A 24,926-nucleotide genomic window follows, 5' to 3' on the forward strand; every position below is an offset into this window, starting at 1 on the left:
GATGACTCCTCTAATTTAATCTGCCAAGCTAAAACTTTGTGGGCCAATGCACCCAACACATAATATTGTTGTTTAGTTTATTAATACAGATTTTTCTGTCCTATATGTTTGTATTGTATTATATCTTAGCTTTTCATTCTCCAATAATCTGTATTCCTCTTGTAGTCCTGTTCTTTGATATTTTTTTTGAATTCTTTAATATCCTTCTCCAAACTGCTTACTTCTGTCATATGTTACCTCTTAAGATACTTCGTATAGGATATAATTTGTCCATTTAAGTATGCTTTAAGCATTTCCCATATCAGAAAATTATTATTAGTAGAATTGTTTCACAAAATATTTCTGTCTCTTTATAAATTCACAGAAGTCTGTTCTTTTAAGTAATATAATAATGAGATGCCATCTGTATACATTTCGCTTGCTTTTCCATTATTGCTATAGTTAATATTAACGGAGAATGGTCTGATAGAACCCTTGCTCGATATTGTTTTCTACTTTTTAACTGGGCAGACATTAAAAATAAGTCAATCCCTGTATGTGAGTCGTGCACCCTTGAGTAACAATAGTCTCTCTCTGTGGGATTTAATTGCCTCCATACATCAATAAAATTTAGATCTTTCATATGCAAGACTGTGGTTTTTGTTGCTTTTGCTGTCATTATTGTACTTGCTGATTTATTTAGTATTGGGTTAAAGCAGAAATTAAAGTCTCCTCCAACTAATATATTTTTCTTCTCTCTGCTGTACCCTCTTCCTCTTCACTCTCTCGTTTATCCCGTTAATATTAAGACGAATAAACTTTAGTGTTTTATCCATATAATTTCTCACATAAATATTGTATAACAATATCTTCCCAATTTTCTAAATACTGTTGTAACATTTCCCTATTGAAACATATTTCCAACAATACATTTCCCCTTTAAGAAACATACACACATCCTTAGCTCTGACGGTGAAGTTGACAAAAGTACCAGTAAGCCCGTGAAAAAAAGCCCCCAGAATCTTCAGAAGAAGAAGAAGAAACCCTCCTTTTGGCGCCATCTTTTAAAATCACTCCTCTCCCGGCACCATCTCGCCACCGCCCAAGTCAGAGCTTCCACCTTGCAGCTTTCCTTAACACCTTTCTGTCTTTTCAGTGTTCTCCATATAAAGCAATGGTTTTTTTTTCTTTTAACAGTGAAAACAAAACGGCTCAGTAATATTAGTATAAATAAAAAGATATGTCTTGTTTTGAAATGTCTTTTCTGTCCTCTTAGCTGATGATCTTAATATTTTCATAACTTTCTTAAAAATTCTTCCACTTCTTTATTTTTGAAAATTTGTTGATTACTGTCTGAGACATCTACCCTCAGCGCTGATGGATAAATCATTGAATAGTTAAAGTTTTTAGATTGCAGTTGTCTCTTTTCCTCGTCAAATTCCTTTCTTTGTTTGACCATAGCAGGGCTAAAGTCCTGGAAAAAGCATTACTTTTGCACTGTGCATCACTAATGGGATATTATTTTTTTGAATATTCATAAGCTGCTTCCAGAATTGCCTCTTTCTCCCGGTAACTTAAAAGTCTTACTAGGACTGGTCGTGGTCGTTGCTTGCCTATTCTTCTGGGTCTGAGGGTCCGGTGAGCCCTTTTAATTTGCAGCTTTGCACTTAACTTATTTTCTCCAAGCATTTGTAGGATCCATGTTTCAAAGAAACTCACCACGTCTTTTCCCTCTCTTCCTTCTCTCAGTCCAATTATTCTTACATTGTTACATCTGCTAACTTTTTCCAAAATCGATCTTGTCCATCAGTTCTTTCTTTTCTGTGTCCCACAGTTTTGCTTTTCCTTCCAGTGCCTTCAGCCTGTCTTTTGTTTTCTCCAGCTCAGCCTCTGAATGAATCATTCGTTCATTAAAGTCTTCAACAACTTTAATTTCTTTTACCTTCTTTGATATATCTCTCATCGCTGATTCCATATTCATAAAACGACTGCATAAAGTTTCCATCATGTTCAGGATGGAGGCTATATCTTGGGCTGACTCCCCAGCTCTGCTGGTTTCAGCCAGTCCCAAGGCCCCTGCTGAGTCACTCCTCATCAGGCTTCCACTCAATGTTCTCGGCTGAGCTGTTACTTCAACTTTTGTTTTTGGCTGCCTCGGTCACTTAGCACGTTTTATCCATTTTTGACAATAAAATTGAGCCTTTAAACCATCTTCTTTAATACGTTGTGAAGAGCTCTTTCAAAACACTTCTGCTCAGATCATTAGCATAGCCATGCCCCTTTATATTCCTTAGAATCTGTCGAATCTCAGGTAGATTGGCTAGAATGGAGCTTTTAAAAAAAATATCAGTGCAGCCCAAGTACTTTGATGACATTGGAGATGATTCAGAGAAAAAAAGTTTTACTCTCTATCCTTTATCTGATCTGGGAGAACTTGAGGTTCACAATGAAATTATACTCCCTAATATAAATCACCTTGATGAGTTTAAAAATGAAGTGGCAGAATTAAGATTTGCAATGGTTGTACACATTTTAATAACTGGACACACAAAGAGAAGTGAACCATTAGTAACCAGTATTTTCCTCAATAACTACTGTCACATTGTCAATAACATTATAAAGCTCCTCCAGTCATATTAATTTCCAAGTGGATTTGTCTGTTGCTAATTCTTGAAATAAATCATTATTCATTAATTTAACCACTATATCTGGAATATCTTACATTTAGTTTTGTGAACTAAACAGCTCCTATAGTATAAACAAATCATTGCCAGTTCACAAATGAATGTTGAAGCATCAATGCTGAAAGAAGCAATTTCATTCACTTAATAACTTCACCCTCCTAGTTCCCACAACAATGCATTAGTTTGAAAATAAAGTGTCATTTTTTTTAATGAATTAGAACTCATGGAAGACATTTCAATCTACACATATTATAAGAGCATGGCTGAATAAAAATAGGTTAACTGTCAATATATTAGCTGTCATCTTAAATTTTCTCAAATCATGTAAACAACAAACTTTGGCAACAGCACTTGAATTATTATTAGTGTTCCAGATTTAGCATCTGTGTATGGTTTAGAAAATGTCAGTGACTTTAAATTAAACAACTCAACTGTGCAAGAGCAAAGTTACTGTCATACTAACATAAATTCAACATTAAAATTTAAATATAGCTTTAGAATAAAGAGAAAAGGAAATGAGCAAAACCAGCCGAAGTCTTCCTTCAGCGCAGTGAAGCAGGACCTAAGGCTGTTTGTCCACCAAGTTGGAACCCTTGAGCCGGGTCATCAAGACTGCCTTCAGGTGCCTGTGAAACCGCACCACCAACCTATTGGCCTGAGAGTGATATGCCGTGGTGTGGTGTGGTGTGGTGGAGCTGTGTCCCCAGGAATTTAGCCAGTGTTGCTTAGAGTCTAAAGGTAAATTGTGCACCCCCTATCGGTTCTCTGGGACCCTCAAATCATGTATCAATGAGTGTCCTGGCCAGCGAGACTGCCTCAGGTCATCTCGTGAAATGGTCAACCATGGTCAAGTGGTATCTCACCCCTCGAGAAACTGGTAGCGGCTCTACTAGTTTATATGTCTGTGGCTGAACCTGAACCGCACTCGTTCAAAGGTCTACGTGGGTGCTCGTGAGCATCTGTACTTTTGAGGACTGGCAGTTCATGCAGGTTTTGGCCACTGGCTGACCAGCTTATGAAGGCCATGCCAGACAAACCTGCTAGCCACCGTGACTTAGATTGCAGGATGCGCCAGGTTGTGGATGACATCGAAACCTCGCGCTTCCATGCAGCTGGGACAATGGGGTGAGAGATGCTGGTGGAGATGTCGAACAGCAGTGTCAGGTTACCTGGGCTGACAGGGACGTCTTCTATCCATGCCTGACACCGGAGATGGCTGTCCTATATGTGGGGATCTCAGGGTCTTGTTGCTGTGCTTTGGTGAGGGCCACGTAGTCAACTCCATGGGACACGACATGTACTGACTCGATCACGGGGCATGACAGAGCGTCGGCTACCACAACGCTTTTCCCCACGATGTGCTATATGTCCGTGGTAAATTCGGACACATAGATAAGTGTCTCTGTTTTCAGGTCAACCACAGGTCTAAAACCTTATGGAAGGCACAGGTCAGTAGCTTGTGATTGGTGAGGACCTTGAATTGCTGACCTTCCAAAATGTCACGGAAATGTCTTACTGCCAGGTACAGAGCCAATAGCTCTTAGTCGAAAGTACTGTATTTGAGCTCTGGGGGCAGAAGTGCCTGCTGAAAAAGGCCAGGGGTTGCCAATGGCCTTCAAGGAGCCGTTCCAGTACACCTCCAACTGCTGTGCTGGGGTCGTCGACTGTCAGAACGGTAGGAGCCTCCTGTCTGGGATGTACCAGGAGGGTGGCGTTGGCCAGCGCGTCTTTGGTCTTCTGGAACGACCTCAAAGACTCATCACCCCAAGTAATGTCCTTTGACTTTCCCACCATCAGCGCAAAGAGGGGGCACGTGATGCGGGACACTGTTGGTACAAATCTGTGACAAAAGTTTATCAGACTAGTGAAATCCTGTAGCCCTTTTACTGTATGAGGCTTGGTGAAGTGCCAGACCACCTTGACATTTTCAGGGAGGGGTGTTCCCCGTGCTTGTTTATTTTGTGCCCCAGGAAGTCAATAGTGTCCAGGCCAAATTGGCACTTCATGGGATTAATTGTCAGCCCGAACTCACTCAACCTGGTGCACAGTTGTCTCAGGTGGGCAGTGTGGTCCTTATGGCTGTGGCTAGTGATGAAGATATCGTCCAAATAGATGAACACAAATGGGAGATCCCAGCCCACTGCATCCATCAGCTGCTGGAAATTTTGTGCCACGTTTTCAGACCGAAGGGCATGTGGAGGAATTCGAACAAGTTAAAGGATGTTATGATTGTGGTCTTGGGGACATCCTGGTGGTGAACTGGGATTTGGTGGTACCCTCAGATGAGGTCCACCTTGAAAATCACCAGAGCCCTGTGCAGGTTGACAGCGAAGACTTGGATGTGGGACATAGGAGATCTGTCGGGTGTGGTGGCCTCATGTGGCAGTAGTGGCTACATGGCCTCCACTCTCCCCCCCACCCACTGTTTTTGGAGCCATGTGGAGGGGGAGGCCCAGGGACTATCGGATCGCTGCATTTTCTTAAACCCCTCCTTCACCAGACTGAGCTTTTCGGGAGGGAGTCGTCGTGCCCTGGCATGGAGCAGGAGGCCCCCCTTAGTCAGAATGAATGGCCATGGAGAACGGTGGTGCCACTATTGAGGGTAACTCTTGTCAAGATATAGGCAAATTCGTTGACCAAAAATGTTACAGAGTCAAGGTTGGGGGTAGGTAGCTTGGCTTCCCCCAGCGGTAGAGTCTGGAAGGTTATGGCGTGCACCAAGCGTTCTTCCTTGAGGTCAACAAGCAGGCAGTGAGCAAAGAAGTCAGCTCCCAGGAGTTATTGTGTCACTGCCATGAGGGTAAAGGTTCATGTCAAGCAGCTGTTGCTGAACCGAAGGGGGAAGAGTGGTTTTCATAAGTCCATCTGGAGGAGCTGTTGGCTGCCTTCAGTGCTGTGTCCTGTTTGCTGTTGCAAGTCTTGAGACCTGTGGGAGGTAGGACGCTTACCTTGGCGCCAGTGTCGACCAGGAAATGCCTGCCTGACAAGGAGTCCAAAATGTAGAGGAGGCTATAACATGGGTCAACTGCCACAGCCATCAACGATGGTTGGCCAGGGCATTTCCTGGACACTGCAGGGTGGGCAGCATCAATGGGCCTCCGCACCCCCATCGCTGATGATAGTCGCTGAAGTCCTTGTCCATTAGCAAGAGTCAGATATCCTTGGGCAGCTGTTCCAGAAAGATCTTTGAGGGCCACGTATTTGCCTTGCTCCAGAGGCTACCAAAGGAAGTTTATGATCGAGTGCGCTCATGATGTAGAAGTAGTAAGTGTCAGCGGCGGCAATGTGTCGAAGCTAGAAATGAGCCTTGGCCTGCTCGAACATGTGGCTGTAACACCCAAAACATTGGGTCCCTGAGTGAGACCACGTGGATGGTCGCTGGCTCCATCATCTTCGGGTCTAATCGCGGTTGGACCTGTTTGGGTCTCCAATATAGTGTTAACGCTATGCAGGTGTGGAGAAGAATGACACACACACCAAAGCCTTGAAGTCTAAACTGGTTTATTACACTAGCTGTCACATTTATATGGACCTTAGGTGCTGACATCAGTGCCCCACTTCATCAGAGTGCCGGCCTGGGATTGGCCGTGTTCCCACCACAGTTTGCCATCTTCCCACTGTGTGGGAGGTCACCTGGGACGATGGCCGGTGTCACCCCAAGGTCCACACGGCCGTTGTGTTCGTCAGCCATTTTGTGGGCTGGTCCGCATCTCCATGTGCGGGCCACTACAATCTCATAATAGTGAGACACAAGCATCATCTCATAATCGTGAGGCATAAGTATGGTGTAAGGTATCATAATCAGGTATCATAATAATGAGGTAGAAGTATGGTCTCATAATAGTGTAACAATGGTGGGGAGCTGGCTGATGGAGGACCTCAGTTTTCTTCAGGCTGACTTCCAGGCCACACATTTTGGGAGTTTCCGCAAAGCAGGACGTCAAGCGCTGAAGAGCTGGCTCTGAATGGGCAACTAAAGCGGCATCATTTGCAAAGAGTAGTTCACGGACAAGTTTCTCTTGTGTCTTGGTGTGAGCTTGCAGGCGCCTCAGATTGAAGAGACTGCCATCCGTGCGGTACCGGATGTAAACAGCGTCTTCATTGTTGGGGTCTTTCATGGCTCCCCACCATGACTACCAGCCCCCCCACATCTCCATCGGGCACACAAAACTCAAAACGGTCAACCAGTTTACCTATCTCGGCTGCACCATTTTCATCAGATGCAAGGATCGACAATGAGATAGACAACAGACTCGCCAAGGCAAATAGCGCCTTTGGAAGACTACACAAAAGAGTCTGGAAAAACAACCAACTGAAAAACCTCACAAAGATAAGCGTATACAGAGCTGTTGTCATACCCACACTCCTGTTCGGCTCCGAATCATGGGTCCTCTACCGGCATCACCTACGGCTCCTAGAACGCTTCCACCAGCGTTGTCTCCGCTCCATCCTCAACATCCATTGGAGCGCTTACACCCCTAACGTCGAAGTACTCGAGATGGCAGAGGTCGACAGCATCGAGTCCACGCTGCTGAAGATCCAGCTGCGCTGGATGGGTCACGTCTCCAGAATGGAGGACCATCGCCTTCCCAAGATCGTGTTATATGGCGAGCTCTCCACTGGCCACCGTGACAGAGGTGCACCAAAGAAAAGGTACAAGGACTGCCTAAAGAAATCTCTTGGTGCCTGCCACATTGACCACCGCCAGTGGGCTGATAACGCCTCAAACCGTGCATCTTGGCGCCTCACAGTTTGGCGGGCAGCAACCTCCTTTGAAGAAGACCGCAGAGCCCACCTCACTGACAAAAGGCAAAGGAGGAAAAACCCAACACCCAACCCCAACCAACCAATTTTCCCTTGCAACCGCTGCAATCGTGTCTGCCTGTCCCGCATCGGACTTGTCAGCCACAAACGAGCCTGCAGCTGACGTGGACTTTTTACCCCCTCCATAAATCTTCGTCCGCGAAGCCAAGCCAAAGAAAGAGTGTAACAATGTAAATTTCTGCAGTCTCGAAAAAGTCCTGTGTTGTCTTTATTTTTGTAGGTTTTCTATTCCAGATGCTTCAGTGTGCAAAGAATCTACTGATGCTGATCACACAACTGGATATCAACTCTCATGTTGAAGCAGCTTGTCAGTTTCAATCATAGCCATAGTATTGTTAATCAGACCTGACAACAAGCAATCGTTCACTGTCCCAGGGGCAATGCAAGGCACTTGTTGGCTTGCAAATTCCCCTATGTCATATATAATTCATCCCACATTTAAATTCAAACACCCCACTGCACATCACTTGGATTTTAATAAGCTGAATACTCAGGCCATAAATGAAGTTTTATTGTTCATGATTTGGCTATTTAATGCTTGATTCAGCAAATTAGTTAGGTTAGGGATGAAAACTGTCAACTACCAGAGGGGTGGAGAGGAAATGAAGTCTTACCAAGTGAAATATTTTTTTTTTGTAGATAGATGTGTCATTTTCAAAAGGAATGTAGCATTTATTATAATTGCAATATAAAAACTGATTTAGTTAAAGTAGAAATTCAAACTCAAAGGATCAAACTTTTTACTTTATATTGTAATGTTAAAGATACATAACTAATGTTTTGGGCTTCAGTCCTTCATCAAAGTATGGACAAAATCAAGACAGGAAAGTGGTTGACCTGCTGAGTTTCTCCAGCATTGTGTTTTTACCTGAAGCCATTCAGCTCTTCATGTTGAAACATCAATTCGTGGATACAAAGATTAGAATATTACAACTGCAGTCATGGAACACTGCAGCACAGTACAGGTCCTTTGGTCCACAATGTTGCGCCGACCTTTATAAACCTACTCAACAATCTAAACCTTCCTTACTTCATACCCATAACATAACTTTCTCAGTCTTTAAAAGAACAAAACTTTTGCAACAGAGATTTCCTGCTAATCTACAACAGGTACAGGGTTAAACATTATAACAAGGTTACTTGCTAGCAAAATAGTGCAAATAGATACAGCACTTTGGTTGATCTGAAGAAAATTAAATCTATGCTAGCAGGTGGAACCAGTGAAGGTAGGACATTTTGGTGAGAATAGCCAGGTTGGACCAAACGGCCTTTTTCCCTGAGTATGACTATAATTTCTGAGGGAGATAAAAATAATTATAGCACCATCTACTGCTGATGAAGGACAACTCAGAATTCACTGACCACCCATCAATTTTAATTCATCCTGGATTCTGCAGAATTATCGTGCATTCCACTTCACAAAGTGGCTGGTTTCCTAGAAAAAAAATCATATTTTGATTTTTCGATGACACAAGCCATGTTATAATGGAGACACAAGAAGCTTTTCTCTCAACTTTAATGTCCCCAAGGGTACTGCGGTATATAGTCAAGGTAATTTTGATTATATTGTAGTCAGAAGAGAAAGTGCTGTATGTTAATCAACCAGATATAATAACATAACAATTACAGCACGGAAACAGGCCATTAGGCCCTTCTAGTCTGCACCGAACCAAACACCCCTTTCTAGTCCCACCTCCCTGCACAATGCCCATAACCCTCCATCTTCTTCTCATCCATATACCTGTCCAACCTTTTCTTAAATAATACAATTGACTCCACCGCCACTATTTCTCCCGGAAGCTCATTCCACACGGCTACCACTCTCTGAGTAAAGAAGTTCCCCCTCATGTTACCTCTAAACCTCTGCCCCTTAATTCTTAACTCATGTCCTCTTGTTTTAATCTTTCCTCCTCTTAACGGAAATAGTCTATCCACATCCACTCTGTCTATCCCTTTCATAATCTTAAATACTTCTATCAAATCCCCTCTCAACCTTCTACGCTCCAAAGAATAAAGACCTAATCTGTCCAATCTCTCCCTATACTCTAGATGCTTAAACCCAGGTAACATTCTGGTAAACCTTCTCTGCACTCTCTCCACTCTGTTTATATCCTTCCTATAATTAGGCGACCAGAACTGCACACAGAACTCCAAATTTGGCCGCACCAACGTCTTATACAATCTCAACATCACCTCCCAACTCCTATATTCCATGCAATGATTGATAAAGGCCAGCATACTAAAAGCCTTCTTCACCACCCTATTCACGTGAGTTTCTACCTTCAGGGAACGATGTACTGTTACTCCCAAATCTTTCTGCTCTTCTGTATTCATCAATGCTCTCTCATTTACCACGTATGTCCTATTCTGATTCTTCTTACCAAAATGAAGCACCTCACACTTATCAGCATTAAATTCCATCTGCCATTTTTCAGCCCACTTTTCTAAGCAGCCCAAATCCCTCTGCAATCCTTGAAAACCTTCTTCATTATCCACTATTCCACCTATCTTAGTATCGTCTGCATATTTACTAATCCAATTCACCACCCCATCATCTAGATCATTAATGTATATAACGAACAACAATGGGCCCAATACAGATCCTTGAGGCACACCACTGGTCACCGGCCTCCAACCTGACAGACAATTATCCACTACCACTCTCTGGCCTCTCCCTTTCAGCCAATGTTCAATCCATTTGACTATCTCAAAATTTATACCTAAAGACTGCACCTTCCTAACTAACCTTCCATGTGGTACCTTATCGAAGGCCTTACTGAAGTCCATATAGACAACATCCACTGCGCTACCCTCATCCACATTCCTAGTCACCTCTTCAAAAAATTCAATCAGATTGGTCAAACATGACCTTCCTCCCACAAATCCATGTTGAGTGCTCCTGATCAGACCCTGTCTATCCAGATCTTTATAAGTACTATCTCTAAGAATTTTCTCCATTAATTTACCTACCACAGACGTCAAACTTACAGGCCGATAGTTGCCAGGCTTCCTCCTTGAACCCTTTTTAAATAACAGAACCACATGCGCAATGCGCCAATCCTCCGGCACTATCCCCATATCGAATGACATTTGAAAAATTACCGCCAGAGCCTCTGCTATTTCCTCCTTCACTTCTCTCAATGTCCTGGGGAAGATCCCGTCTGGTCCCGGAGACTTATCCACCTTTATATTCTTCAAAAGCCCTAAAACTACACCTTTTGTAATCTCTATATTCCCCATATTTACCCAATTTGCTTTTTTTATCTCACATCTCCCAATATCCTTCTCCTTAGTGAATACCGAAGAAAAGAAACTGTTCAATATCTCCCCCATTTCTCTAAGCTCCACACACAGTTTTCCGCTCTGATTTTCTAAGGGACCAATTTTGTCTCTAGCTTTCCTTTTACCATTAACATATTTGTAGAACTCTTTTGGATTAGTTTTCACCCTGCTTGCCATAGTTTCCTCGTACCTTCTTTTAGCTTTCCTAATTCCTCTCTTAAGATTCCTCTTACATTTAATGTATCTTTCAAACATCTCCTTAACTCCATGCTTCTTATATCTAATGTACGCCTCCCTTTTTCTTCGAACCAAGTTTCCAATATTCCTTGAAAACCACGGCTCTCTCAAACCTTTTGCCCCTCCTTTTAACCTAACAGGAAAGCTTTTGCACTCTCAAAATCTGATCTTTAAAAGACTTCCATCTCTCTACTACATCCTGCCCATAAAACAAATTGTCCCAATGCACACCCTGCAAGTCCTTTCGCATCTCCTCAAATCTAGCTTTTCCCCAATCAAAAACCTCAACCCTTGGCCCTGACTTCTCTCTTTCCATAATGACATTGAAGCTGATGGCATTATGATCACTGGACCCGAAGTGCTCGCCAACACTAACCTCCGTCACTTGACCCATCCCATTTGCCAACAGTAGATCTAACACTGCTCCTTCTCTGGTCGTTACCTTATTTGATAAGGTATCATTGTATCTATGGAAGATATTGCTTTGTCATTTTCTAAAGAAAAATAGCCTTGTTAATTGCAATTTCCTGTAATTCATAGCCTGAGTAAACTCGCTCAATTCTCTGTATACATTTAGTGTTAATTTTATTTCAGTTAAATACGATCAGGCAAATTTCATTTTAATTTTTTTGGTGATGAGTTATGAATTTCTTAAGGGTTGGTTTCCTTTACCTGCAGAACTGTGGTAATCATATGATAACTCAGGTGAAATCACTAAATGAAAGGGAGCGAGGGCAGTACTTCAGAGTCAAATTAAAAGAAAATCAGAAATTGAAAAAGTGCAACTTTATTCTAAATTGCAAGTGAAAACAGAGTTGCAACTTAACATCCAACTTGGAAGAATTAAGGCAGCACTAAATTGGAAGAACTATAAAAATGTTAAACATGACAATAAAAAAACATTATATTATGAAGACGCTGTTTACATCCGGTACCGCACGGATGGCAGTCTTTTCAATCTGAGGCGCCTGCAAGCTCACACCAAAACACAAGAGCAACTTGTCCGTGAACTACTCTTTGCAGACGATGCCGCTTTAGTTGCCCATTCAGAGCTAGCTCTTCAGCGCTTGACGTCCTGTTTTGCGGAAACTGCCAAAATGTCTGGCCTGGAAGTCAGCCTGAAGAAAACTGAGGTCCTCCATCAGCCAGCTCCCCACCGTGACTACCAGCACCCCCCACATCTCCATCGGGTACACAAAACTCAAAACGGTCAACCAGTTTACCTATCTCGGCTGCACCATTTCATCGGATGAAAGGATCGACAACGAGATAGACAACAGACTCGCCAAGGCAAATAGCGCCTTTGGAAGACTACACGAGAGAGTCTGGAAAAACAACCAACTGAAAAACCTCACAAAGATTAGCATATACAGAGCCATTGTCATACCCACACTCCTGTTCAGCTCCAAATCATGGGACCTCTACCAGCTTCACCTATGGCTCCTAGAACGCTTCCACCAGCATTGTCTCCGCTTCATCCTCAACATTCATTGGAGCAACTTCATCCCTAACATCGAAGTACTCGAGATGGCAGAGGCCGACAGCATCGAATCCACGCTGCTGAAGATCCAACTGCGCTCGGTAGGTCACGTCTCCAGAATGGAGGACCATCGCCTTTCCAAGATCGTGTTCTATGGCGAGCTCTCCACTGGCCACCGTGACAGAGGTGCACCAAAGAAGAGGTACAAGGACTGCCTAAAGAAATCTCTTGGTGCCTGCCCCACTGACCACCGCCAGTGGGCTGATATCGCCTCAAACTGTGCATCTTGGCGCCTCACAGTTCGGCGGGCAGCAACCTCCTTTGAAGAAGACCGCAGAGCCCACTTCACTGACAAAAGACAAAGGAGGAAAAGCCCAACACCCAACCCCAACCCACCAATTTTCCCTTGCAACCGCTGCAACCGTGTCTGCCTGTCCCGCATCGGACTTGTCAGCCACAACCGAGCCTGCAGCTGACGTGGACATTACCCCTCCATAAATTTTCGTCTGCGAAGCCAAGCCAAAGAAAGAAGATATGTTTAAAATTTAGTATCTGTACTTACAAATTAGCAATTAATTTTCTCAAATTCCTGTGTACTGAGAAGAATTCATTGACACAGACAGAAGTTAGAAAGCATAAATAAAAATAAAAACTGTGAAAACTCTCGGCAAGTCAGGCATATTTGTGGAAAGAGAAGTAAAACATAAAAATCTGTAGATTCCATAAAGCTTTTACTCTATTTCTCTCCCCAAGATGCCTTCTGACCTACTGAGTGTTTCCCATATATTCTGTTTATATTTAAATGTAGTCAGCAGCTTTCATTCGAGAATTGCATCTGAGTCATGTGCATAATTTACCAATAAGATGCCTGCTACACCCTCGAGCAACAGTGGTTTCAGAAATGTCGCTACACATTAAAATTACTTACATTATACCTCTTGTACAGTCTGGAATTCACTCAACCAGCAAAAAAAGAGTAAAAAAATAAATAAAGATACAAATAAATAAGAATGGGCTGATGGACCCCATGGGGGAGCGCTGAGATATCACTGGACAGGTTTGCCCCACCAAAATAGCAATGCCCCTCAATGTGCATTCATTGTTTTCACTGTCGCCATTTGCGTGGAGGAGAGTCAGGTTGGGCCGTGACACCAGGATGAAAAGCCAGCTGATGCCACTCAGGGCTGTAGCGACTCTCCAAAAGTGTCTCCCTACGCCTGCCAAGTATGAGTCTTCATTTTTATTATTGTTCAGTATATTAGAATGGCTTAATCTGTAAACTTGGGGGGGTGGGGGGGGAGGGGTTTAAATGATGACTTCAGCCCGATTAGCAATGTGGTTGGCGCAGTAGTACTGGATGGCACCAGTAACTAGGGTTTGAATAAAAACGACAATACCAATTTTGTTTCTTTTTTCAAATTACTTTATATTTTACCCTGTCTTTTGTCTTTTAAATGGTGCTTTCTTAATGCAGTTGTACAGCCACTCCTCAACTTATTGATGGGGGTTACGTTCCAATAAACCCATTGTAAGTGAAAAAATCGTAACTCGAAAAAGAATACCACGCCTCCCGAACATCATAGCATACAGTTGGGCAACATCATCAAGTGTTAAGTTTTGCGGGCACTCATCATTAACATACACAGATGAAAGCACATGATGGGATGTGAAAACACATAATAAAAAAAAACACTTTCAACACAGTATCGGCCCACCATCATGAAACAGACCAAAATTCAAAGTACAAGTTCTACCAAATGCGTATCGCTATCGAACTATCGTAACTTCAAAAAATCTTATGTCAAACCATCATAAGTCGAGGAGCATCTGTATTAGTAAGGCATTGGAAGAGTGAATCTCAGACACTTGGAAAAGCATCCCTGATTCCTATAGGTACCGGATAATAGGGATTTTAATGTACAGATATTTAAATCAAAACCAATTCTGAATAAATTCAGCATAAATTGCAACTGGACAATCTATATTAAGCACTTCAAAGTAAGTTGTCATCTGAACCTGGACCATTTCAACCCATTCACACTACCCACCCTTAGAAAGATTGTGTTTGCCACGAAGCTGACATTATCCCTACTCGCCTCCTGAGGGATGTTTTCAGTACAGCTGGTCCGAGCATCCTCTCTATTATTAACAGTTCCTTGGCCACCGGGATTGTTCTAATTTGTTTCAAGTATGTTGTGGTACAGCTCCTCCTGAAAAAAAAACCAACCTAGACCCCACCACTCCCAAAAAATTACAGACCTGTTTCTAAACTTCCATTCCTGTCAAAGGTCCTTGGAAAAAGTCATTCTTAGCTAATTGCTGCCCTACCTACACCAAAACAACATATCGAAAACATTCCACTCAGGTTAATAAGGCCCACCATAGCACAGATTCGGCCTGACTAAGAGCGTACAACAACCTGCTCCACTCTATTGACTCAGGGAGCTCTACCATTCTAATTCTCCTGGACCTTAATGCAACATTCGATACTGTGGATCATGCTATTTTAACAGATCACCTTCGGCAGAGGGTAAGTGTCGATGTTACAGCCCTGAACTGATTTAAATCTCATCCTATTAATAGAACTTTCCTCAATCAACATGAGTAAATTTTCATCCTCATCTGCTCCCCTTTCCTGCAGGATCCCACAAGGGGCTATTCTGGACCCGATTCTCTTCTTCTTATACATGCATCCCCCTCGACCATATCATCCAAAAACATGGCATCTTCTTCCATTCTTATGCTGATGACACTCAGCTCTATCTTCCCCTGAAACCCAACGCTCAAGCAAAGATAAACAGCCTCAAGGACTGTCTGGAGGTCATAAAGTGCTGGATAGGTCAAAACTTCCTTCAGCTACACGAAAGCAAATCTGAGTTCATCCTATTTGTGCCCTCCACCGCCTCCCCCCCCACTCCCACAAACAACTCCACCAAAAGTATGTCCAATAATCTTGGTAACTTATCCACCCTTACCAAACCACACATCAAATCCCTTAGAGTGAGATATTTGATTCCACTTTCAAGTTTGACAAACAAGATAATGTAGTAGTAAAAGCTAGCTTTTTCCAGCTCCGCATTATTGCCAAAATCAAATCATTCCTGTCACTGAAAGACCTCGAGAAAGTTACCCATGCCCTTATTTTCTCCTGTTTAGACCACTCCAACTCTATATATACGGGAACTAGTCATCATTATCCCATCTGCAACTTGTACAGATTACTGCAGCAAAGAGCCAAGAGAACCATATCACTCCTATTCTTGCCTCCCTTCACTGGTTGCCAGTGTGGCTTAGAATAGATTTTAAAGTTCTCCAGTTTGTTTACAAAGCCCTTAATGAACCAGCCCCCTGCTACATCACTGATCTCTTAACACCCTACTCCATCTCAAGTCCCCTCAGATCGGCCAATTTAGGGTGCTTGGTTGTTCCGCGTTCAAATCGCAAACTCAGGGCAGATTGTGCCTTCGCTATTGCAGCCCCCAAACTGTGGAATAGCACCCCCCCCCCCCTCCATCAAATTAGCACCTTCCTTTAACTCTTTTAAATCCAGGTTAAAGTTCTATTTTCACTCGCAAGTGTTTTAAGGTGATGATTATTACAATTCTGAACCTCGAGTACCTGTTTTTTACTGCACTCCAATAGCTGCTGAAGTTAAGATGTAATTTATAATTTCTGCAGCATGTTGGTCAATGTGAGTTGTTTTAAATGTGCTATATAAATAAAATAAACATCTAATATCAAAGGTAGAAGCTGAAACCACTTTTAATCTCTGAAGGTAAAATTAATAACTATTTTCAAAAATATATTTTTCAACTACTTTAACATTCATGTTTAAAATCTATTAATCTGTAATGTTACTCAAATATTTGAAAAGGCCACTATTGTAATCTTTATCAATAAAACAATAACCAACTTGAATCAACCATGTTAGTTAAATGTCAGTCTACTTAAAATGACTTACAAACATTTTTTAATGTTTTCTTTCTTTTAAATTTCATGCAAAATAATAATATGCAAACATATGAAAAAAGAACAGAATAAGCCACTTGCCGACAAAGTTTACTATGCCACTTATTGCACCCAACTTAGTTAAATAAGACCAATTTTTTTCCCCAAAGCACTCTCAACCTAAAGCATTACTGCCCTGCTTTTGGATAAATTTCCCTCACAAATAATACAGCTAGTTCTCCTAATTACTTGCTGTAACTGAAAGAAATTGAATGGATTGTTGTCATGTGTACCAAACTTTCACCGTTTTCCTTGGTATCCAAGCAAATTAACCTCTACATCAAACAGCAGATCATGCAAGAATTTTAAAAAAATGTGTTAGCATTAAACATAACTGCAGGATATATTGCCACATAAAACTTCAGGGTTTACTTTTAAGGAGAAAAGTGCAGTCCATTTGGGTGAATGACAACAGCAGGACCGAAGCTATCCTTGAATTAGTGGTGCGCTATCTTCTGCCCAACAGGAAAGGGTGTGAAGAGAGTGTGACCAGGGTGGGGTGTATCCTTTCATATTTTGGTTGTTTGCTGAGAGAGAGATGCAGGAAGGGAGGTTGATTTGAGTTGGGTTGAGCAATGTTCACAACTCTGCGGTTTCTGCAGTCTTGGGCAGAGTAGCAGACATACCAAGCTGTAATGCATCCAGATGAGGATACTTTCTCTGGAGCATCAGTAAGAATTGGAAAGGTACACAGCCTGATTTTCTCAAGTTTCCAAGAAATTAGAGGAGTTGATGCACTTTCTTAACTGTAGCGTTAACATGGATGGACCAGGGCAAGTTGTTGGTGACATGTGTTCCTAAAAATTTGAGCTCTCCATCATCTCCATTTCAATCCTGTTAATAGGCCTGGACCATGTGCTCCATTCGCTCCTGAAGGCAATGAGCAGTGTCTTCATTTGGGTGCCCCTGAGGACGGGGTTGTTGCCCTGACACCATGCCACCTTTCTAAATTGTCATTATTTGTGATCTATCCTACAACAGTGGTGTCATCTGCAATAGATTGAGTTGGAGCACAAGTTTCCAATATTAGTGATCTGTGCGCATAATCTTGCAGGATACCAGTGGTAAGTATTATCGTAGAGGACGTGTTGCCAATCCTCACTGATTGTGGTCTGCAGCTGAAAGTCGAGGATCCAGTAGCAGATGGGAGTGCTGAGGCCCAGGTTCAGTGGTTTGGAGGGGAGGTTCCTTGTAACAGAGAACTATAATCAATAAATAAAAGTCTAACATTAGTGTGTTTGTTAGCCAGATGTTCTCTGACTGAGTTGAGAGCCAGGGAGATAACATCTGCTCTGGATCTGTTACAGTGGTTAGAGAACTGGTCATTGACCAATGCTGTCTTGAAGGCTAGAGTTTATGTGGCCCACAACCAGCCTCTCAAAGTACTTAATGATGATGATGTCACAACCATTGAACAGCAGATATTGAGCTTTCTTTTTGGCACCATGAAGACAGCAGTTTTCTTTAATTCGTTAAAAAGTTCAGATTGTAGTCGGGAGAGGCAAGGATATCCATGAATAACCAACCAGCTGGTCTATCTATGCTGGCTCTCAGAACACAACCAGGGCCTCCAACATTTTGAAAATCATGTGCTGGTGATAATATGATTCTCAGCGCTAAAATGGGTAATTTCATCTTTTCGCACTTTATACTTATAGAACTCTGCAAATTCACATGACCCATTTATATCCCTTTGTAGCCTCATGTCCACTTTAGAATATTTTGGCCTACCTACCAAATTGGAAAAAAAAGAGGCCCCAGCACTCATTACAATTAGAAAAGGACCCATGTACTCATGCAAACGTCCTATTAGCCAGGAAAGCTTCTATCCATGCTAATTGCAAGATGTTACACAATGATTTTATTTTATACAATTAACATTGATGTTGTACTAAAACAAGGGATTTGAATTCTTAGGCAAATGTTTCACATGAAAGATTTGAAAATAAGACTTGAAAAATAAGATTTTCAAGAAAATACATTTTAAGTAAAAGCTTGATAGTGTTTGGGAACAGCTGTGATCAAGTATTATGATGAGTATTAATTATAACTCAAGACAGGAAATTATTTCAGCAATCAAAGCAAAATAGAATATTTACTAATCTTGATCTCAACATTTCTGAATATGCACTATGCAAAAAGTAAACCAAAATGTAGACCTGAAATTACATTATGTTACGAGCCCAGAGGACCCATAAACCCAGCAGCAATAGATATTCACCAAGACAAATGGTTACTTAAACCAAAGTTGCTTTTAATAATCTTTAAACATGAAAATAGAATCACACTTTAGCTTAACTAATAACTTAACCCCCTTCTATGTATGTAATGTGTGTGTAAGTTCAGAAAAGTTCTTTGGTTCACAGTCCAATTTCACTTTTCATTCCTCCAAGGTCACTGGTTGCAGGCAATTCTTATACTGTGAACAGAATTTAACATTTATAAAGTTCACCAGGCTTTGGTTCTTGAAAGGTAAATGGTTACCACTCAGGAAGGTTCTTGCCGGTTTTGAGAGAGAGATTTGTTTTTCCTTTTTACTTCCATCAGGGAAACTTACCCTATCAGGGTTCTCCAGATGATAACCTCTTTCTTTCGGGTCTTTCGGGTCACCAAAGAGTTCCTTTTTGTTTCTCTTATTTCAAGTGAAACATTAGACAGCCAGTCCTCTCCTCTTGCATGAACTAGAAGAGCTTTGACAAGGCTGTTTTCCAAATGGGGCTTTCCACAAACTTGTCAGCTTGTCCTGTTCCAGTCCAAGCTGCTGTCTGCTGGCTGTAACAGTGTAGAAGTGATCTGTGTGTGTCTCTCTCTCCTCTCTCTCTCTGAGAGAAAGCCTGTTTGACTTTCTCTGCTTGCAAAACCACATGACCATCTTAGAACAATCTGTGGCTCCAACAAGATCTTTCACCTGTTGCCTTTTGTAAACAACAATCCATTAGTGAAGTCTCTTGAGCACTCTTCAAATCTCTTGCAAAAACTGTGGAGTCAATATGTCTAGCATGGGGCAGAGCTCCAGAATTTTAAATAAGATCCTTTTTAAAGTGTTTGTATGTAACCTACTCTAACAAACCTTTCCCAATTTTTTTTCCAAAAAACATATCTATATACTCTGTCACAATTAATTCAAGCAACTTGCTATATTATGTAATTAATTAAATACCTTTTGAAAGAATATAATTAATTTCTCAGCACTGATTCAATTTTTCAACAAACTCATCAAAATGTGATCAAAAGCAAATATCAGCCCATCCTGATTTTGATGTCACTAAAACAAAATCAATGAAGCTTAGTAAAAACTTATTTGGAATACAGACCATTAAAATGAATTGAAATACAAATATTTGTAAAATATTTGCTAGAATGTTCAAGCTCTATGATACAAATCAACATTTTAACTAAAGCTATCACACAAAATGGATGAAACATTGCACAAATAGCAGTACATTAAATATAAAATAATAAATACTTATTTTTTAACTATAAATCAGGCCATTGGATGTTAGGTTGCAATGTTATTTAATAGTGTCAGAATAACAAATTGGTTTTCTTCATTGCATCTCTTACAAAGTCTTGCATTCATTAAAAACAAAGAAATGCATACAAGTATTTACTCTCAAATTAAAAGTAATTATAACCAAAATTCAAATAATAAACCTTGTCAGTTAAAGGAATCTGGGCAATATTTTACACAAATTTAACATTAATTGTAATGGACTCCAAATCATACCTGTGTTCGTAAAATTTCTCCTTTGGTCAATTGCATGTCTCCTGTAAGTTCTTTCACCAGGATACCCAGTGGCTCGAGTCGTTTGCTGAAGTAATTTGTCATCTCAGCAGCCAAGGCTTTCATAGGAGCTACATACACAATCTAGAGAAAAGGTTGATAAATATGTTGTAACAGTATTACGTGGTTCAAAATAATCCATACAAACTACACTTTATATTTCAGTCACGTTGAAAAGTATTTAACATTTCTGTATGAAAAGTGGTGGACAATTGTAGCTGTATTTAGAAATTTAGTATTTAGTATTTAGAAATGTTTTATGTTATGTAGTGCCTTTATTTTTAAACCCAATGACAAGCTGATTAGATTTTGAAATCATAGCCCAGATTTTCTCAAGAAATGCCAGTAATATCAGGTCAGTACAGTTAGCTTAGCAGTTAGAGCAACGCTGTTACAGTGCCAGCGATCAGAACCAGGATTCGAATCCCGCGCTATTAGGAGTTTGTACGTTCTCCCATTGTCTGCGTGGGTTTCCTCCAGGGGCTCCGGTTTCCTCACACTGTTCAAAACATATTGGGAGCTTTTAGGTTAATTGGGTGTAATTGGGCTGCATGAGTTCATGGGCCAAAATGGCCTGTTACCATGTTGTATCTCCTGATACAACTCAGAAAATTCTAGACTGATCACAATCAATGAAATGATGTTCTTCCTGGTAAGGTGCCAGGATGGGATTCTTCATGGAATTCAGAAGTGATGCCAATTTCCTGCAGTTTCCCATCAGTTAATTTTGGAAATCTGCCTGTGGTACCCTTTGTTTCAATATGGCATAGCAGTTAGAAGGGGGTGAGGCAAGTATCAGGTGATTTTCTATATTTTGGAACAAATCAAATTAATTTAAATACATTTAATTGTTTTTTAATGTTTATAATATTTTAACTTTTTTTTAAACTTTGTTTTTTGTAATTATTCAGAACATTAGTGAGGCATCAGCTGCTTGAGGGTTTTAACAGCTGATTTAACCTAAGCACATGACCTGACCAGTTATTTTTGAGAAATTCCTAACTAAACGGTCACTGATCAGCTTGAAATTGGCTTTAAAAACCAAGTATTGTTGGAAGATTGGAAGATCAAGATATATGCCAGTAAGGAAAAGGGGCCAAGAGTGGATGCAGCTACAAGTGATTTCTAGGTAATGGATTATTAATGTTCTTCTCTGATGAGACTTCATTAAATTAGTACCTTGAATTCATCCTTTCTGATAATTCCTTGTTGAATATGCTGGCGAATCTCATGTAGAACTGCAAGCATAGCAATATTAGTTTTCCCAGCTCCAGTGGGGGCACAGATCAGCATGTTTTCATTCGTGTTGTAAGCTGTCTCAAATACAATTGATTGGATACGGTTCAATCGCTTCATCCCTTTGAAAGCCATCTGACCAATCTGAAAGTTAAAGCATGAACATTATTAAAAACCAACTGTAACTTAACAGGAAATCTCAGTATGCTGTAAAAGAGGGATGTGAATGCCTTTGAATGTGAGACAAAAAGTAAACTTGCAAGAGCAGCATGTAATTTGGAAGCCAAACAAAACACAAGGCTATATTGTAAAAAAAAACGGAGTATAATAATAGAGAAATCTTTCTGCAACTACATAGAGCCCAGTTGAAATTACCCTTATTGCAAAACTGAGAAAGTTAAAAATTGAAACTTGCTGTTCAGTGATTTCCCCCTTATTGGTTAGGAATTTATGAACTGAATTGGTCATTGCCAAATGCATCTGGTGACATAATCTAGGAATCATTTTTGGAATTCCCCAAGAAAAAGTGGTAACAATGGCATGTAGCAATCACACAACTCAGGAACACAAATGAGCAATTTAAATAAAACAGTACAAGGTGTTTTTTTTTGTACTGACAATTAAAATTCAACAATGTTAAATTAATTAAAATTAATAGAATGTGGTCCATTATGCATAATGCCAATAAATAGAAAAAAGTTAAAATTCAGCTTAAGTCACAAAATATCTTGTACAAACATTTATTTGTTTTTTGTAAATCTAAAAGTAGATAAGAAAAATATTCTGAGGTAAATATCTCACCAATGTACCGGATTAGTGAAAATCTTTGTGAAGCATGCTATTCAGGTAAGTCAACGAGTTACTTAAGTGCTAACAGGTAGTGCAACATTAAACAAAAGTAGAGTGCAGTATTGCAGAGCAAAAAGTTCCGTCTTAATAGCGCAAGGGATGTCCATTCAAGAGATTGATAACAGGAGAAAAAAAGTGCCCGTGAATCTTGCGATGCAGGTTTTCAAACTCACTTGTTTTCTGCCCAAAGGAGGAGCAAGAAAGTAAGTATGACATGGGTGGAATGCGTCTTTTAGTCTTGGGGGCTTCCAACAAAGGATGGTAATAAAATACAACCCTGAAACAGAAATACTGCAGTGTATGCAAGCACCTTGTTCATTTATTATCTCATGATTTTAAACGTACTGCCGCCTTTTCTTAAAACAAACAATATGTACACAAGTTTACACAAATTACGTGGTTTTAACAGACAGCAAGGGATTACAAAAAAAGAAAATAAGCAAAAAGACAGCTTCTGGGGGCGAACAAGCAAGAAATGTATTGGAACGATGCAGTAATTCTGTAAAAAAAAGTTTTAAAAATTTAAAAAGTATATGTAGATAAGAAGAGAGAAGCATTTTTCCCATAAAATAAGCTTAATTCTTGCCAAGTAACTAAAGCAATACTTGGTTCAAATTTAATTACATTGCCTAATAAAAATCTATACTATGATGCCTTTAATGCAGAGATGTCTTAAGGTGTTTCCAAATAATGTAACAAACAAAATCTGAATGAAAAGAACAAGAGGAGATAATAGTGAATTAAAAAACTTGGTCAAAAAAGTTTCAAAAACTTATTCTAGAAGTAGCGATGAAGTTTAAGAAAGAGAATTCCAGAATTCAGCCCCAAGGTTTTGAAGAGATGATCACCTACAGCAGAACCTTAATGGGGATGAGTAGAAAGTTAGAAATGCAGATAAAATGAGATACCAGAAGATTGCAATGCTGAAAGAGATAACAGAGAAAGAGTGAGGCAAGTGAGGATGAGAATTTGAAACATCAAGGTGTGGCTTAATCAGGAGAGGCGACAGAAATTGGTGGTTGTTGGTAAATAGTCACAAATTTATGGAAGGTAGAAAATATGAGGCCAGTTTGGAGGGAATTAGAATGTTGAGATAAAGGCAGAGAAGAATTCAGTCAAATTACATTAGAGGAAAAAGGAATCTTAGTGATATGATGAAACAAGATAGGGTTAATCAAATAACAGAACAAATCAATTCACGCAAATGCCGTCATATAGGGCGATCCTCAAAATTTAAAAGCTTCAACTTAAAATAAGGATCATCCAATATGCTGGGTCTAAAATCTGTACCTTGCCAGCAAAGTCTTAACACCGTTGCCATCATTCCGTTGGCTCTGACACAATTTCACACATGCCCTGTTAGTTATTTTTCAAAACAAATGGAATGCGAATAAACTGAAAAAGAACAAAAGGGGTGATGGATAGCGGTCTTCTAGACGTCGTCCAGGTGAACAGGGAACTGGAGATATCACCAGATCAGGTCAACCTTGAGAAAAGGAGTGTGCGTGGAGGTTTGCTCCAAAATCATGCATGTGGGGGGGGAAAAAAAATCAGACAGCGGTCTGGCATCGTTAAATCATTGAGACATATATAGTCTCTACGGCGTTTCCAGCTGCCATTGGACTAGCCACCAATTGGGGAGGAAAGGCCCATGGACAGTCAAAACGGTAGATGATACCAAATTCTTCCATATGCGTAAACTCTTTCTTGGCGAGGTTGAGTTTGTAAGGGGCCAGATGCTGGGCTTGAGAATGCATTGGCAGGCCTCTGGTCGCAATATGGTGCTGAACGAAACACTTCGGCATAATGATGGTGAACTGGGGGCATAGGATGGAGGGATAGCTGTATTGGCCATGCAAAGTATCCACGTAGGCGACCTGGGTGGCTGGCACGTTAGAAGTGCCAAGGGGCACTGTCTGGAAGATCTCCAAGTAGACCAGTTATTTGCTCTGGAGGTCTAGACAGAATGCATGCAGGAAATCTGTGCCTAGAAGAGGATTGTCCACGGAAGCCAGTGTGAACTACCAATTGAAAGTGGTCTCGCCGAAACACACAGGAATGTGTCTCTTGCCAGAATTTTTAATGGCAGAGTTGTTGGCTGAGCACAGGGTTGGGCTGTGAGGTCTCATGTGTTTCTCGTGATACATAGTGGGTATGATACTTATCTCTGTCCCTATGTCCACAGGGAAGCTATGCCCCAAGATCCTGTCCCAGACAGGGAGTAGGCTGTTCGGTCAGCCATCTGTCATGGCCATTTAAGGCGGCTGGCCCGGTCTTTTCCCTGAAAAGAGCATGGCTGACGGCACCTGCGTGCTCCTGCACCCCATCGCTGATGGTAAAAGAACCATTTTAGCTCAGACCTTTCAGTTTTTGGGCGGGGGGGGGGTCCTGCTCACGTGTGAGACTGGCCTTGGGTGTTGACATAGGCAGCAGCCTTGTGAGGGAGTTGACTGTGTTTATGGGCTCATGCTTGGAGTGGTAGAGGACATCTGCTCATGCTGCGACTCTACGTGGGTCACTGAAATCTGCATCGGCTGGTAGCTTCGGTCATTTGCTCGAGAAA

General features: G+C 41.1%; 1 protein-coding gene across 2 annotated transcripts in view; it reads right to left on the minus strand.

The window, feature by feature from the left end:
- ascc3 (activating signal cointegrator 1 complex subunit 3) overlaps positions 1–24,926 on the minus strand; it is a 484,134-nt gene that overhangs the window by 405,385 nt on the left and 53,823 nt on the right. For both annotated transcript variants that reach the window (XM_069887454.1, XM_069887456.1), the window contains exons 8-9: positions 21,458–21,658; positions 20,222–20,362 (exon numbers count right to left, since the gene is read on the minus strand). In XM_069887454.1, the coding sequence (XP_069743555.1) occupies positions 20,222–20,362; positions 21,458–21,658 (342 nt within the window). The remainder of the gene's footprint in view (positions 1–20,221; positions 20,363–21,457; positions 21,659–24,926) is intronic.

Source organism: Narcine bancroftii, chromosome 6 (genome assembly GCF_036971445.1).
Source record: "Narcine bancroftii isolate sNarBan1 chromosome 6, sNarBan1.hap1, whole genome shotgun sequence".
In the NCBI taxonomy this organism is placed as follows: Eukaryota; Metazoa; Chordata; class Chondrichthyes; order Torpediniformes; family Narcinidae; genus Narcine; species Narcine bancroftii.